The 16,137-nt window shown below is 59.7% G+C and overlaps 2 protein-coding genes across 4 annotated transcripts in view; one reads left to right on the forward strand and one right to left on the reverse strand.

Annotated features, from left to right (window-relative positions):
• Positions 1-6,387, reverse strand: LSM7 (LSM7 homolog, U6 small nuclear RNA and mRNA degradation associated). The gene is made up of 4 exons (XM_025366601.1): positions 6,338-6,387; positions 6,164-6,254; positions 2,585-2,656; positions 1-292 (listed from the first exon to the last, which is right to left on the reverse strand). Exons 1-4 carry the CDS (start codon positions 6,341-6,343, stop codon positions 150-152), a joined length of 312 nt encoding a protein of 103 aa, XP_025222386.1. The 5' UTR covers positions 6,344-6,387; the 3' UTR covers positions 1-149.
• The window catches only part of SPPL2B (signal peptide peptidase like 2B), a 22,305-nt gene continuing 12,509 nt past the window's right edge, over positions 6,342-16,137 (forward strand). For all 3 annotated transcript variants that reach the window (XM_025366588.1, XM_025366586.1, XM_025366587.1), the window contains exons 1-3: positions 6,342-6,562; positions 12,640-12,759; positions 15,099-15,281. In XM_025366588.1, the coding sequence (XP_025222373.1) occupies positions 6,416-6,562; positions 12,640-12,759; positions 15,099-15,281 (450 nt within the window). In that variant the 5' untranslated portion in view covers positions 6,342-6,415. The remainder of the gene's footprint in view (positions 6,563-12,639; positions 12,760-15,098; positions 15,282-16,137) is intronic.

Here is a 16,137-nt window from a genome sequence, read left to right on the forward strand (position 1 = left end):
TGAGGTTTGCAGTTTTATTAAGAAAACAAAAATTCAACCTATACAAAAAGGAAAGCACTTCCGTTGCAGCAGGCGGCACCGTGGTGGGAGCGGCGGCCAAGTCTGTGGGGAACCGAGCTGCTCCGGCCTGTCCTGCAGCCCTGGCCCGGCTAGGCGTCCTGCTGCTGGATGAAGGGGTTGGGGATGGCCTCCATGCCGTCCTGCGGGCAGATCAGCACCACAGACGTGCCCCGGCACACCACGAGGCCTAGCTGCCGGGTGTCCTCCGTGAGCTTGTACTGGTCGTCAGGGTCTGGGAAGGAGCAGACAGAGAGGGCTGAGGGAGCTCCAGGAGGCCTCTGAGAATTCCCACCGACACAAGACCCTCGCTCCGCCCTCCCCACCTGCACCCTGCGGGTGCCATGAGCATGTGGGGACCCCAGAGGGGGTGCACTCTGCGGGGCAGGTCCCCGGCTCCCATGGCTCAGACCCACAGCCCCTAGAGACCAGCGACAGCTCCACAGACAGCAGCCACAGCCTGCCCTCACTCCACAAACCACAGGAACAGGGAGGCCTGAGCGACAGCCGGCTACCCTGGGTCTCGGAGCTCACTGGAGCCTAGGCACCAGGGCCGGGGACCAGGTTATCAGATGGCCAGCCAGAATACAGGCACCCCGGGCCTCCTGGTCTCTGCAGGGTTCCTGGAACCCTAGGGGGCCAATTTTCACCCTATAAGAGGCTGGGGGCTGGGTGCGGTGGCTCACGCCTGTAATCCCAGCACTTTGGGAGGCCGAGGCGGGTGGATCACGAGGTCAGGAGATTCAAGACCATCCTGGCTAACACGGTGAAACCCCATCTCTACTAAAAATACAAAAAAATTGGCCGGGCGCAGTGGCTCAAGCCTGTAATCCCAGCACTTTGGGAGGCCGAGACGGGCGGATCACGAGGTCAGGAGATTGAGACCATCCTGGCTAACACGGTGAAACCCCTTCTCTACTAAAAAATACAAAAAAACACCCAGGCGAGGTGGCGGGCGCCAGTTACTTGGGAGGCTGAGGCAGGAGAATGGTGTAAACCCAGGAGGCGGAGCTTGCAGTGAGCTGAGATCCGGCCACTGCACTCCAGCCTGGGCGACAGAGCTAGACTCCGTCTCAGAAAGAAAAAAAAAAAAAAAAAAAAAGAGGCTGGGCTGGGTGCAGTGGCTCACGCCTATAATCCCAGCACTTTGAGAGGCTGAGGTGGGCAGATCACGAGGTCAAGAAATTGAGACCATCCTGGCCAACATGGTGAAACTTGGCCTCTACTAAAAATACAACAAATTAGCTGAGTGTGGTGGCAGGCGCCTGTAGTCCCAGCTACTCGGGAGGCTGAGGCAGGAGAATCGCTTGAACCCGGTCTTGCTCTGTCGCTCAGGCTGGAGTGCAGTAGCGTCATCCCAGCTCACAGCCCCAACTTCCTGGGCTCAAGCAATCCTCCTGCCTTCGCCTCCTGAGTAGCTGGGGCCATAGGCACATGCACCGTCATGCCTGGCTAATTCATTTTTTTTTTTGTTTTTTTGTAGAGACAGGGTCCCACTATGTTGCCCAGGCTGGTCTCAAATTCCTGGGCTCAAGTGATCCTCCTGTCCCGGCCTCCCAAAGTGCAGGGATTATAGGCATGAGCCACCGTGGCCAGCTCCAAGAATAAATCTTGTGTCAGTATCAATGGGTCCGAGGGGTAAGACTGTCTCTTTCTAAGTCCTGGCCTCCCCCCGATGCCTGGGCCGGGCTGGGGACTTGCAGCAGGAGCTTCTGGGGGGGAGAGTCTGAGGACCTGGCGGCCTCACTGGGGAGGAGAGCGAGCAGGGGCAGGGAAATGAGGGAGGGTTCTCTGGGGAGGGGATGGGGGCCCTGCGTTCATAGTGGGGATTAACAAGGCAGAAGAGGAGAGGGGCCCGAGAGGGGTCCCACAGCAAGGCTGCTCTCGGCTGGGCGCCACAGCTCACACCTGGAACCCCAGCACTTTGGGAGGCTGAAGCAGGGGGATGGCGTGAGCCCAGGAGTTTGAGACCAGCCTGGGCAACACAGTGAGACCTCAGCTTATCTCTTTTTTTTGGAGACGGAGTCTCACTCTGTTACTCAGGCTGGAGTGCAGTTGCACCATCTCGGCTCACTGCAGCTTCCGCCTCCCGGGTTCAAGCGATTCTCCTGCCTCCGCCTCCCGAGCAGCTGGGATTACAGGTGGGAGCCACCGTGCCCGGCCCCTCGCGACACCAGTTTAACAAAAACTGAAATAATACAACATTTAAAAAGCCTGTCCTCTAACTGTGCTGCGATCATTTTAAGTGCCCTGTCAGTATGTAGAGACCAGTGGGGAAGCTTCCCCGTCTCTCCAGGCCCCACAACAATGGAGTTTCCAGCTTTGTGAGGACGTCCAGGACCGGTGAGCGCTCAGCCCGTCCATCGGCCAACACAAGGCTTCACGTTGGTGCCTCAGAGTGAGGTTTTGTGGGTTTCAGAGAGGAAGAGGCAGCAGGCAGCCCCATGGCCGCCTCCCTTGCCCTGCTGCCCCCTCACCCCACTGCCCTCCTCATCCCGCTGCCCGCCTCAGCCACCGCCCCACTCACCTCGCATGTACTCAATGGTGCCGTCCAACACGAGGTTGAGGAGTGGGTCGAAGCCCTTCAGGATTCCACTGGCTTGGAGAAATCACCGGGGGAGAGAAATGAGAAGGCATGAGATCCATCTTGGGTACAGGACCTGCCCCAGCGTGGCCCAGGCATGGGGCTCACTGCTTCAGGGATGGAGGACTGAGGGTGGGGAGGGCTCCCGGGAGGGGCTGGTGACAGGCGCCTCCAGAGTGACCCCCACCATGGGCAGCCGACTGTGTCTGCAGGGGGCTAGAGGACAAACACTTCTGGCCGTGTGGGCCACAGGGTGCCGGTCACAGCTGCTGGCTCGGGCTGCCTGGGCGGAAGCAGCTTCGGTGATGAGTCCACGTGTGGCTGAGCCGTGGCCAGTCAGCTCGACACACAGGCACTGAAACGGGAATTTCATATCATTTCCACATCGTGAGACAGTCTTCTTTTGATCCCTTTCCAGCTATTTAAAAGTCATAAAAACAATTCTCGGCTCAAAAGCAGTAGCAAAACAGGCCGCGGCACATGCATGCGGTGGAACCACCAGCCGGGAAGAGGAGCGAGGCTGGCGCAGGCCACGGTGCGGATGTGCCTGAGGACGCGCCTGAGGACGTCACGCTCGGTGAGAGACGCCAGCCACAGAAGGCCGCGCAGCGTGTGATCCCGTTTCTATGAAAGGTCCAGGACAGGCCAAATCACAGAGACAGGGAGGGGATGTGTGGGTGCCGGGGAGGCGACAGGCAGTGACAGCTGATGGGGACAGGGCTTCCTCTAGGGGAGATGGAGTGCTCTGCTGTGACAGCGGTGATGACTGCGCTGCCTGACCCGTGCTGGGTCCCTCAGTGAGTTCACGGAATACAGAAGGACAAATCCCAGCCCTGCAGCTCAGGGCTTGCGGGGAGCGGGCAAGAGAGATGCTCTGAGACCCGGGTGCAAAGGCTTTGGGGGCTGAGGCAGTTGCTGTGGCTTCTCTCTCCACGCTGCCTGCCCCACCCTCCAAGCCTCGCCGCCTTAGGTCACAACTTGCCACCTTGGGTTAGGGCTCTCTGACCCGGTGGTGACCTCTGCCATCTGATCCTGCTCCGCAGTGTCTGATGACACTGAGAAGGGTGAAGGGGGAGCTGCGTGTCCTCAGCAGAGGCCAGCCCACCCTCCCTGTCCGGGACTCCCCTCCTCTCCCCCGCAGGCTCCTCCAGCCCAGGCCCAGGAGCGGTTCCGCCTCTGCGCTCACTGAGGGGCGTCCCACAGCCACCCCCTCCCTACCCTCCTTCTTACCCCTGTCATCTTTCAGGTGCTTCCTCCAGACACCAACCCACACCCCTTAGGGTGCTGCCCTCTGCATGCCCCCCACCAATCTCAGGAAGCAGGCACCCCAGGCATTATTCTGCCTGCCTATCTTCTCCCAAGGCAGGGCTGTGAGCCTGTCCTTGGCCATTCTGCGCTGCGAACTACGACCAGAGGCGAAAGTGGCCCACCGCTCATCTCTGTATGCCAAAGTTTCACTGGCCCACCAGCACACTCGCCCGCTCAGGCACTGACCAGGGCGGCTCTCCTGCTCTGCGGGCATAGCTCACTGGTTGTGACAAGAGACCATCTGGGCTGCAAAGCTGAAGATATTTGCTGTCTGGCCTTCTACAGAGAAGGTCTGCCCGCCTGCATACAGGCTTTAGCTCCTACCTCCACGGCTCCCTCTCTCTGCGCTCAAGTCCCTCCCCTGCAAAATGAAACTCGTCACCTATGAGATGGGGTCAGACGCAGCGGTTCAGGTCCTTGGCACCAGCCTGACCAGTGAGCCAGCCCTCCTCACGGGGACAGATGTGAGCACTGAGGTAGGTAGGTCTCTAACCAAGGTTCCCCTCCCCGGGGTGTGGGCTCGGGTCTGTGACTCTGAGGGGACATGACGTCACTCCTGCACTTAGGTTATGCAGCTGTTTAAGCCCCTGAACCAGCTGACTTTGAGCCAATCTAGAGGGAAACACCCTGGGTGAGCCTGACCGTATCAGGTGAGTCCTTCAGGGAGCAAACCCTTTCTCTGCTGTGTGTGTGCGTGTGTGTGATTTATTTATTTTTAGACGGAGTCTCGCTCTGTCTCCCAGACTGGAGTGCAGTGGCGCGATCTCAGCTCACTGCAACCTCTGCCTCCTGGGTTCAAGAGATTCTCCTGCCTCAGCCTCCTGAGTTGCTGGGATTACAGGTGTGTGCCACCACGCCTAGCTAACTTTTTTGTATTTTTCGTAGAGATGGGGTTTCACGAAACCCCATGTTGGTCAGGCTGGTCTCGATCTCCTGATCGTATGATCCGCCTGCCTCAGCCTCCCAAAGTGCTGGGGTTACAGGCGTGAGTCCCCGCGCCCCGCCAAGAGCTGCAGCATGCTTCCTGCCCTCTGAGAGCTCGCCCTGTCTTCACTAGATTCCATGGAAGAGTCGCAGGCAGAGGCAAGCATCAGGTTAACATGCACGAAACCGCAAACGGTGACAGGTGCTACCAGGATCCTAGAACGATGGGGGGCCTGACGCCAGGGTCAGGGAGGGCTTCCCAGAGCAAGCACCTGTGGAACTTGTGCTTTTGCCGCCCTTTGCAGTCATAATCAGAAGTATGGATTCGGATTTTACTCCAAAACAACGGGGAGCCTCAGAGGTTTTCAGCAGGGAGCAAGAAGCCTCCATTTCTTTTTCATTAGGTGCCTCTGGCCGCTGAGTGGAGACTGACCTTAGTAGCTGTGATTCCCAATCACAGCTTGGGGGTCGGGGGGCGATCCTATCCCCAGAGAACACTAAGCAATGTCTGAGGCTATTTAGGTTGTCACAACTTGGTGGAGGCCAGGGATGCTGCTCAGCACCCTGCAGTGCCCCAGGACGGCCCCACTCCAGAGAATCCGGCCCCAAATGTGTCCACACTGCTGTGCGGGAGAGACCTTGACTTAGAGGGAGGAAGAGGAGAAGCCGGGAGATCTGTGGGGATCTGGGGCAGTCCTTGGACACACAGGACTGCTCTGGAGGCCAAGCCGGAAATCCCAGTACCGGCTGCGCCACTGTGACTTTGGGTTACGTTTGTTTCCCGCTCCTTGCCCCAGTTTCCCCGCCTGCAAAATGACCATACCAGTTCCTACCTCCCGGCGTAATTCGGAAGCCTGCACAAGGTAGTCGGCGTCAAGCGTGTAAAGAGGCGCCTCTGCGGCGGCTCACGCCTGTCATCCCAGCACTTTGGGAGGCTAAGGCGGGCGAATCACTTGAGGTCAGAAGTTTGAGACCAGTCTGGCCAACATGGTGAAACCCCGTCTCTACTAGAAATACAAAAATTAGCCAGGAGTGGTGGCGCCTGTAGCCCCAGCCACGCAGGAGGCTGAGGCAGGAAAATCGCTTGAACCCGGGAGGCGGAGGTTGCAGTGAGCTGAGATCGCACCACTTGCACTCCAGACTGGGCGACAGAGCGAGACTGCGTCTCAAAATAAATACATAAAAAAAAATAAATAAAAGAGGCGCCTCTGCATGCATCCTCATCACCTCTGTTGCTGAGTTTATTTTAAAATTTTAAAGCGGGGGTGCCAACGGCGGGAGCCGCCTCACCTTCGCGTCCTCCCTGAAACTTCACCCGGATCGTCTTGTCGATGTACTTGGACAAGTCCAAGATGCTCTCCTTTTTCTTCTTCTCCTTATCCTGCGGGGAAAGCAGAGCGCATGAGGCCTGGAGCGCGGCCCGAGCCCCACGCCCCCCGGCTCCGGATTCCGCCGCGCGCTCACCGCCATCTTGTCGCGTCGTGCGGCTCTTCGCAGACACCGCCCCGTGCCCTTTGACCTCCCCCCCCCCCCGCCAAGCGCATGCGCGGCGCATGCGTGGCCCGGGGTCTCGGGGCGTTGCTGAGAAACATCTGCCGACGGTTGCGGTGGGCACCGGCGGATATGGCGGCGGTGGCGGCGGCTGCGCTGGCGCGGCTTGTGGCGGCCTTTCTGCTCCTCGCGGCCCAGGTGAGCGCGGCACCGGTCCCGACGGCACCGCAGGCTGCGGCCCTTCGGCCTCTCGGCCCCGAGGCTACGCGCAGCAACGACCCCTCTTGGCCCGTCTTGGGGGTCCAGCCTCGGGGATCCGCGGTACCCTCGTTGTCGGCCGGCGGTGCCGGGGCCCGGCCGTGACCTTGCGGGGCTGTCCCCGGCTTCTCTCCCTTCCCCGCCTCGGAGGCCCTCCGCCGCTGCAGCGCCCCTCACTTCCCACCGGGCCTGAAGTTTGTGCCCCCTCCATCTCCCGGTTCTGCTTGTCCGTTTCGGGGTCTCCAGCCGCCGCGGGGGACGCCTCTCTCCCGCTCTGTGGCCTTGGGCAGGCGGCCGCCCACCCCGCTCCGAGCCTCAGTTTCCCTTTAGGCGGAATGGCCCGGTGCTAAGCTAACCTCACCCTAGGGGGTGCGGTGGGGGAACCCAGAGGCGTCCCGCGTGACCCCCAGTGACTGGCCAGCATCCTGGAGCGGCCAAGAGCCCAGCCCTGCACTGGGGTCGTATCCCCGCTCCATCTTTTACTCCGTGACCTTGGACGAGGGAATTCCCTGCTTTGAGCGTCAGTTGCTCGTCTGGAGAAGGGGGGTCGACTATGGTGTGGATTTTGGAGATGCTACCCAGGGTGACCAGCGCCTAGGGCCAGCACGCCTTCCTTATGTTCATTGTGTATCCTTTGATGTAGAGTGTCAGGTTCTAGCGGGAACAGTCTACGAGATCGCACTGTCATAACTGCATCTTTTATTTTCTTAATTCCAAATCTTCTCTCTTTCCTGAGTTTGGTGGCTCAGGGAATGGAACCCGGGACAGCCTCACAAATGCGGCCCTTAACCTTCACTCCTCTCTCAGAGTTCTCTTAAGGCGTCGCTGCCACCGGGCTCCTTCTTAGTCTCCACTCCTCCAGCCCCACCGCCATCCCCCTGCTGTGGCTGCCTTTGTCTCCCACATCCCCAGTCCATCCTCAACACAGCAGGAGTGACCCTTTCAAAGTGTGTCAGACCATGTCGCATCTGGATGAACGGGCTCTCCAGTTGTGACCTGGCGCCAGGGAAGCCTGCAGCTCATTGCAGGAGCTTCGTTGTCTAGTCTTTTCTCTTACCCTGAAACGCCCGTGGTCTCTGCAAGGCTGGAGGGCCCCCTCAGAAGCTTTCTGCGAACCGCACCTCCACCCCCAGCTGCCCTGTCAGCCCCCTGGACTCCCCCATTCTGCAGCCAGGGACCTAGAGACCCCAGACATTTGGAAGGAGGAGGAAAGCCAAAGGTGGAAGAAAGATAGAAAGGTCACAGAACGCTGTGGAGGGAGGGACTCAGTTTGCCTGGGAAGGCTTTTCCGAAGCAGGTGTGTTTTTTTTTTTTTTTTTTTTTGAGACAGAGTCTCGCTGTCGCCCAGGCTGGAGTGCGGTGGCGTGATCTCAGCTCACTGCAACCTCTACCTCCCGGTTCAAGCAATTCTCTCACCTCAGCCTCTTGAATAGCTGGGATTACAGGTGCACGCCACCACGCCTGGCTATTTTTTTTTTTTTTTAAGTAGAGACGAGGTTTAACCACATTGGTCAGGCTGGTCTCAAACTTCTGACCTCAGGTGATCCACCTACCTCGGCCTCCCAAAGTATAGGGATGACAGGCGTGAGCCACCATGCCCAGGCCTGAAGTAGGTGTTCGGAGCCATGAGTAGGAGTTTGCCGGGTCGGCAGGAGGGGAAGGGTGTTGGAAGCACCAGAAGCAGCATGAGCGGGGGCTGGGAGGTGTGAGAGCTAGCGGGTTATTTGGGGTTGGCAAGGGGTGGGCTGTGGCTGGAGTCTAGGGTGGAACAATGCTGGAAGATGTCACCACCAAGGAGGTCCTGGGGGTTGGGCTGTGGATGGACGCTGGGGCAGGGGCACACAGGAGGGGGGAGTGGTGCGAGTGGCCCCAGGCAGAGTGAAGGCAGAGCATTTGGCCTCTTAGGCTGGATGACAGGCCGCCTGGTGGAAACCAGGTTGTGGAAGGCTCTCTGTGCTGGGGTACATGGACTTTAACCTGGGGGGGCTGAGGAGTGTGAGCTTTATCTGGAAGGTGGGGAGTCAAAGGACGTGTCAGAGGGACGTGAGAGAGCAGGTGCTCCTGGCCTTCCCAGAACCTTGGTTGTAAATACACCCTGAGAGGCCTGTCCCTTTTGGGGGCGGTGCTTCGCGGCATTGGAAATTTGAGTCCGATTGCCCAGAATGAGACTAGCTCTCTGGGCAGAAGCCTGCTTGGTGACAGTCCTCAACTCGCTTGCTACCATTCTGTGACCCCGAGCAAGGAAGTGACCTCCCCAATGAGACGCCTCCCCTCCCCCACCCATGGAGCCCATTCCTCAGCAAGATCTCAGCTGGAGCTGGTGGCCCTGGCTGGACCCGGCCTGGCTCCTGGAACTCCTGAGTTCCCAGAAGGGAGGCTCTCCCGGCTTGGACTCACTGGCCTGTTTCAAAGGCTCTTGACATGGATGCTTTCACAGTCACTTCAAAGCAGGGTTTCTAAGCCTAGAAGTTTCTAAACCATTGTGCAGTGGCGAAGCATCTGCGCTGCGATTTGTGAAGGATTTGGAGGTCAAGGCCTGGGCTTTGAGCCTGTCCTTGTAGCCCGAGCTTTTTCTGCTCCTCCAGATTTCGGTGGGCCTGACTAAAACTCAGGGCCCTCAGAGCTGTGGCCGTTGGACTAATTGTTCCCAGTTTCTTTTTTTTTTTTCTTTTTTTTTTTTTGAGACGGAGTCTTGCTCTGTCGCCCCGGCTGGAGTGCAGTGGCGTGATCTCAGCTCACTGCAAGCTCCGCCTCCCGGGTTTACACCATTCCCTTGCCTCAGCCTCCAGAGTAGCTGGGACCAAAGGCGCCGCCACCTTGCCCGGCTAGTGTTTTGTATTTTTTAGTAGAGACGGGGTTTCACCGTGTTAGCCAGGATGGTCTCGATCTCCTGACCTCGTGATCCGCCCGTCTCGGCCTCCCAAAGTGCTGGGATTACAGGCTTGAGCCACCGCGCCCGGCCAAGTTCCCAGTTTCTTTAACTCAGCAGATGAGGAAACTTCCTGGTGAGATGCCGCTGTGTTCTCTGGCCTTTGATAGACGCATAGGCTTGTTTTTTTAACAGAAAACCAGTTTTGGCCGGGCGCGGTGGCTCAAGCCTGTAATCCCAGCACTTTGGGAGGCCGAGACGGGCGGATCACGAGGTCAGGAGATCGAGACCATCCTGGCTAACACGGTGAAACCCCGTCTCTACTAAAAATACAAGAAAATTAGCCGGGCGAGGTGGTGGGCGCCTGTAGTCCCAGCTACTTGGGAGGCTGAGGCAGGAGAATGGCGTGAACCCGGGGGGGCGGAGCTTGCAGTGAGCCGAGATCGCGCCACTGCACTCCAGCCTGGGGCACAGAGCAAGACTCCATCTCAAAAAAAAAAATCAAAAAAAAAAAAAAAAAAAAGAAAACCAGTTTTGCGAATTGTGGAGAGGAAAATGCATGAATGTGCTTTTGTGCTTTTAAATGACCCTTTTAGAGAGAAGCAGAGAAGCAGTTCTGTCGGTTCCCATTTTACACAAAAGACACTTTTCACCAAAGTCCCTGACCCCATAGAACAGAGCTTGGCAGGTGTTTTCTGGGAGGGGCTAGACAGTAGTTTTGCTGGGCTCTGTGGCCCACGTGGCCCGTGGTGCGGATGCTTGGTTTCTCCTGTTGTACCTCCAGAGCCAGAGACTCTTCCTTAGGAATGGGCTTGGCTGTGTTCCAATAAAACTTTATTTACAAACACAGACGGTGGGCCGGACTATGGATTCTTGGCCTCTGCCGTGACCCATAACATCCCTCCTGGAGTAGGTGCGAGGGGTTCTGAACACTGCGGGGCTGTGTTGGAAGGGGCACCCTCTGGGCTCGGCACCAGGGCCAGACTAAGGGTTGCTCTCAGGGAAGGCAGTCTGGTGGGCAGAACTGGAAAGAAAGGGCTCCTGACTCTGCCTCGGCTCTGGGGGAGGTCACACGGGAGGTGCTTGGAGTTGGGCTGGGGCAGGTGTGGGAAGGAAGCAGCATTAGCCAAGTGCTATGAGATCCCCAGTCGATTGCGGGGACTGGGGCTCCGTGGGCTTTCACCATGCTGCCACCCCGAGGTCGCCAGGGCCTTGATCAAGATGCTCCCAGACCAGGCCGGAGCCCTTGTGTGATTTCAGTGAGGGCCCAGCTGTTGGAGAGCCAGTCTGTGCCCGTGTGCTGGGGTTGGTGTCTGGCATCAGGGACCGTCGGGACCTTTAGCCAAGCCAGAGCTCCCCTTCCCCAGCCCCAGCTTGGCAGAGCTGCTTCTGCATTGTGGGCCCTTGTGGCGTTGTGGCATTGGCCTTCTCGGTGCACGGCTCAGTCCCCCTCCAGATATGTTGCCATCCTGTTCCTGATGAGGTGAATGGCTGTAGCCTGTTTGTTTCCATGGCAGGTCCCCTGGGGACCAGGGGGTGTGGCTGGCTGTCTGGGAGGTTTACAACCTGGCAGGAGCCCTGCAGCTCCGGAAGGCCTGGCCCAGGAGCCTGCAGTGTGCAGAGTGCCCTGGGCACTCCTGAGAACAGGTGGGCCTAGGGTGCGGGGGTGGGTCTCCTTGGTCCCTGGCACATGGCTTTTCTCCTGGGACCCCTCCACCCTGTGCAGGCCGGGCTCCCCTGGGGGCCCACACTGAGGGTCTGCAGTGTGACGCAGCAGCTGGGACCTGGGCCCCGTCCCTGTGGGACCCTCTGGTGACTGGTGTCCTCACGAGATGGAGATGTCCTTGTCAGCTGCTGGGTGGGGGCCCTGGGCAGGGGAGCAGGAGGAAGGTGGGGATGGTAGGTGTGGGTGGACTGGACTGGGCTCTGCTGGGAGAACTGTGGCTCTGCTTAGGCCAGAGCCCCTCAGTGTCTGCAGTGGTCCCCGCGGTGGGAAGTGTGGTGAGCAGCACCAGCTTCCTGCATGTGGAATTGGGTCTTTCCTCATAGCTCCATCCTACTCTGTTAAGCACTGGATTGAGGAGGCGGGGGTCAGCCCTTCTGGTCCAGGCCCGTCTACTCCGCGACCCTCCTGGGAGGCGTCCAGGACTTTAGGGCCCGGTCCTGCCCCTTACTTCATTTTGAGAGCATGGCAAGGGCCTGGGCCCGCTCTGTCCCGGTGCGGTGGGCCACCGCCCCTGCTCCTCTTGGCCGGCTTTGGCCACTCGTCCCCGTTCCGTGTGAGGGGCTCCTGCCAGAGGATCCGGACCTTCTCCCTGTGGCCCTCTCTGAGCTGCTGCTGCTGCAGACTGGAGAGCACGAACTTGAAGTCCTGACTGGCTGTTCCTTCTCCCTCCCGGGAAGGAGGAGGTGCTGTGCTGGACTCTGCTGGTTTGGGGCTTCCCGGGGAACACGACGCTGTCTGTCCTGCTGGTGGCAGCGTGACCTGTGGCAAACCTCAGCCTGTCCCACTCGGGACCCAGTGCCCGCAGGCCCCTTGGCTCAGCTGCTTCCTGCTGTTCTTCCAGCAGGAGCTGAGGGGTGCCGGCCGACCTGGGATCCATCCCCTGGTCCGGGACCCATCATGTGCCTGGACCCCCTTGTGCCCCTGGAGTGCCAGTGGACAGGCAGTGCTCATGGGGCTGTGGGTCAAAGGCCACCCAGACCTGGGGGGTGTGGAGGCTTGTTCAGGCCTCCCGCCCAAGCCCAGGGCCAGGTCCGCTCGGGCCCTGCCCTTCTTCCCTGCTGAGGGCTCTGCCGTCGGCTGTCCTTCTCCCACCGTGCCCACTGGTCCTGGGAGGTCCAGGAGGTGATGCGATCCCTGGCTTTTGGTGCAGAAACTCGGGAGCCACAGAGAGGTGACCTGACACACTCATGGTCACCAGCCTGGGGCCTCCTGAGGAAGGTGAGCTGGTCTGCGTCTTTGCTATAAACCATGTACCGTCACATCCCTGTCTGTCCTGTCGCGACGGGGAGGCATCCCAGACGACCTTGTGAACACGGGCGCCCTTCCTGGAGGCATCCTCGTCTCCTCGGGCCTGTTTCCCGTGGGCCGGTGTAGCACCACGCGTCCCGTGCTGTGGCTCTGATCGCCGGCCTTGTCCCGCAGGTGGCCTGTGAGTACGGCATGGTGCATGTGGTCTCCGAGGCTGGGGGCCCCAGAGGCAAAGACTACTGCATCCTCTACAACCCGCAGTGGGCCCATCTGCCGCATGACCTCAGCAAGGCGGTAAGTACCCGCCAGCTGGGTACCGCCGTCGGGGGGAATGCGTGGGCCCCAGGGCTCTAGAGACTCATCCAGCCAGGGCTGCAGGAAAGATCCAGAGGCGAGAGGCAGGCCCTGGCCAGGTCTGGGGGACTCTTGGGTAGCCCCTAGTTCCCCTGGGCCTCCCCAACCCTGGTCATCAATGCAGGCTGTCCATAGGGCCTTGGGATGCAAACCTAGAGGCACCGGCTCAGCCCCATGTGGTGGACGAGGGTCTCTATTGCTCCATGCTGGGCTCCCCATCTGGTGGGCCCGGACAGAGGGGTCCTTGGAGGAGTGACAGCAGAGGGCACAGTGGGGTCTCGGGGACGAGACCTGTTCCTTTCACCATCTTCCCGACTGGGGCACTAACACCTGCTGCTGGGTGGGTCCCTCCCTCCCTCAGAGGCCCCACCTCCTTTCCCACTGCATCCCTCAGGCCCTGCCCCCTTCTCACTGCATCCTTCAGGCCCTGCCCTCTTTTCCACTGCATCCCTCAGGCCCTGCCCCCTTCTCACTGCATCCTTCAGGCCCCACCCTCTTTTCCACTGCATTCCTCAGGCCCCGCCTCCTTTCCCACCGTGTTCCTCAGGCCCTGCCTCCTTTCCCACTGTGTCCCTCAGGCCCCGCCTCCTTTCCCACTGCATCCTTCAGGCCCCACCTCCTTTCCCACTGAGTCCCTCAGGCCCCGCCTCCTTTCCCACTGAGTCCCTCGGGTCCTGCCTCCTTTCCCACTGTACCCCTCAAGCCCCGCCTCCTTTCCCACTGCATTGCTCAGGCCCCACCTCTCCTGCTGAGTCCTTCAGGCCCCGCCTCCTTTCCCACTGTGTCCCTCAGACCCTGCCTCCCTCAGGCCCCACCTCCTTTCCCACTGCTTCCCTCAGGCCCTGCATCCTTTCCCACTGTGTCCCGCCCCCTCCTGGATCCCTCGAGGCCTGTCGGCCAAGAGGTGCTAGCGTCTTCCTGTCTGCTTTGTTCATAGTGTGTGCGTGAGCACGTGTGTAATTGGTACGTGCCTGCACATGCTACGTGTCTGAGTGCATGTTTATGTGAGTTTGCGTGAGTGTATGTGTGCATATGCCTGAGTATGTGTGTGTGAGCACATGTGTAATAGACACGTGCATGGACATGTATGTACTTTAGTGCGTGTGTGGGTGTGTCAGCACACGTGTGCATGTGAGCGTGTGTAATAGGTGTGTGGGGGCATGTGCATGGGTCTGAGTGTATGTCTGTATGCACGTGTGTGTGAGCGTGCATGCAGTAGGTTTCTGGGTGTGTGAGTGCGTGTGTGTGTGTGTACAGGTGTATGTAAGCATGTAACCACGTAATAGGTATGTTTGTGGATATGTGCATGTGTCTGTGCACACATGCGTGTGTAATAGGTGTATGTATGTGTGTGTATGTGTGCATAATAGGTTTGTGTGTGGATGTGCCTGTGTATTTGAGTTCGTGTGTGCATGAGTGTGTGCGTGTGAGCTCATGTGTCGTAGGTATGTGCACGTGCCTGAGTGCGTTTGTGTGAATTTGTGTGGTGTGTGTGCATGCGTGTGTGTGTAATAGGTGTGTGTGCCCGAGCAGGAGTGCACAGGTGTGTGCTTGCCTGTGCACGTGTGTGCCGTGTGCTCTGGGCTATGTGTGTGTGCACGTGTGTGTGCGTGTGTAATAGGTATGTGTGTGCTTGAGCGTGAGTGCGCATGTGTGTGCTTGCGTCTGCGTGTGTGTACCGTGTGCTTCGGCCTGGCTGTGTATGTGTGCACGTGCATGTGTGTGCGCTCCATCCTGGCAGTGGGTGTGTGCGTGTGTGTGTGCATGTGTGCGTGTGTGTGTCATGTGCTCCGGCCTGGCTGTGGGTGTGCGTGTGTGTGTGTGCACCGGCCTGGCTGTGTGCGCATGTGTGCGTGCGCACGTGTGTCTTGGCTTCCTTCCTGGGCTGTGAGGTCGCTGAGAGTCGGGGCCTTGTTCTCCGCACACTGGAACCCCTCCCGTTTCTCACAGATGCCTGGCCGTGGTGGGGCTGTGGTGGGGACCCACTTGGTCTTGCTGAGTGAACTGTGATGGCTCGCAGGGTGGCTCAGGTGTCACGGGACAGCCTTGTCTGTGAGGACTCCAGCCCTGCTCAGATGAGGCAGCCCAACCCGTCGCCCAGCGCCCTGCTGTGGGAACCACCGTAGGGATGGCTCTGCCTAGGTGGGGCCGAGGCCATGCGGGGCTTTAGGCGAGAGCCGAGATCTAACTCAGCGCAGGCTTCGGGTGGGAGAAGGGGCAGCTGGGTCCTCGTGGTGACTCACATCACGTGAGACGAAACCGTGCCCTGGCCTTTCCAGTCTTTCCTGCAGTTGCACAACTGGACGGCCTCCCTGCTCTGCTCCGCAGCGGACCTCCCTGCCCACGGCTTTGGCAACCAGATCCCGCTGGTGGCCCGGGGGAACTGCACCTTCTATGAGAAAGTGAGGCTGGCCCAGGGCAGCGGAGCACGCGGGCTGCTCATTGTCAGCAGGGAGAGGCTGGTACGGCCCTGCGCCCCCACCGCCGAGCCAGCTCTCAGGGGCAGGAGGGGGGTGCAGGAGGCAGCAGCGGCAGGGGCTGGTCTTCTGATTTCTCGCCAAAGGCAGGCCCTCTGTGGGGAGGATCCGGGCTGAGTGGCTGTGGGGAGGATCCGGGCTGAGTGTGGCTGTGGGGAGGGCAGAGATGAGTCTGTTCTTTCTGTGCTGCTGGCCGGGGCTGTGGAACTTTGGCTGTGGTCTTGTTGGGTGCCTGTGCTAGAGCAGCCCCCGGGGTGAGGGAAACCACACTCTCCATAGGGATGGGATTGGGGTGTCTTCTGCGGAGCAGATGGCCTGGCCCTGAACTGGCCCCTTCTGGGGACCCTGGTGCCCTGGCTCTCGAGCCGGTGGGGCTGTGCTCACCTGTGTGGTCCTATCCAGGTGGCCTGAAGCCCAGCCCCTTTTCCATCTTCTGTGAAACGGGCTGTGGTTGAGAACTGGGGGCCTGGCAAGGCTGGTCACAGCAGGGGACACGCTGACTGCTGGGCTGGGCAGGGTGCACAGCACCCCTGAAGTGTAGTTTTGGGGTAAGAAGAAAATGGAGTGCAGGAATTCCCTCACAGCCCTGCCCGTGGCTCTGGGCTGCCCCCGCCAGCGTTGCAGCCTGAGCCTGGCCACCTAGGGAGGCCTGGGGCAGGGTCTCAGGGCTGAGGCCAGAGCAGGCCGGGCAGAGCCAAGGGTGTCATCCCCGTCTGCACGTGCTGCCGTCGTCATTGAGAGAGGCCCTCAGTGGGTGCGGGGCTCAAGGTGGCCTAGTGGGCAGGCGTGGGCTGTGACAAGTGTCACTCAGGAAGTGTGTGTGTGGTTAGGGAGTCCCACG

This window comes from Theropithecus gelada, chromosome 19 (genome assembly GCF_003255815.1).
Source record: "Theropithecus gelada isolate Dixy chromosome 19, Tgel_1.0, whole genome shotgun sequence".
Classification (NCBI taxonomy): domain Eukaryota; kingdom Metazoa; phylum Chordata; class Mammalia; order Primates; family Cercopithecidae; genus Theropithecus; species Theropithecus gelada.

Excerpts from the sequence above, each read along its gene's own strand:
- LSM7 (XM_025366601.1), bottom strand. Across the intron at positions 2,657-6,163 it reads GTTTCAGGGAGGACGCGAAG|CCAGTGGAATCCTGAAGGGC; the intron begins GTGAGGCGGCTC and ends GATTTCTCCAAG. Across the intron at positions 293-2,584 it reads CACCATTGAGTACATGCGAG|ACCCTGACGACCAGTACAAG; the intron begins GTGAGTGGGGCG and ends GCTCCTTCCCAG.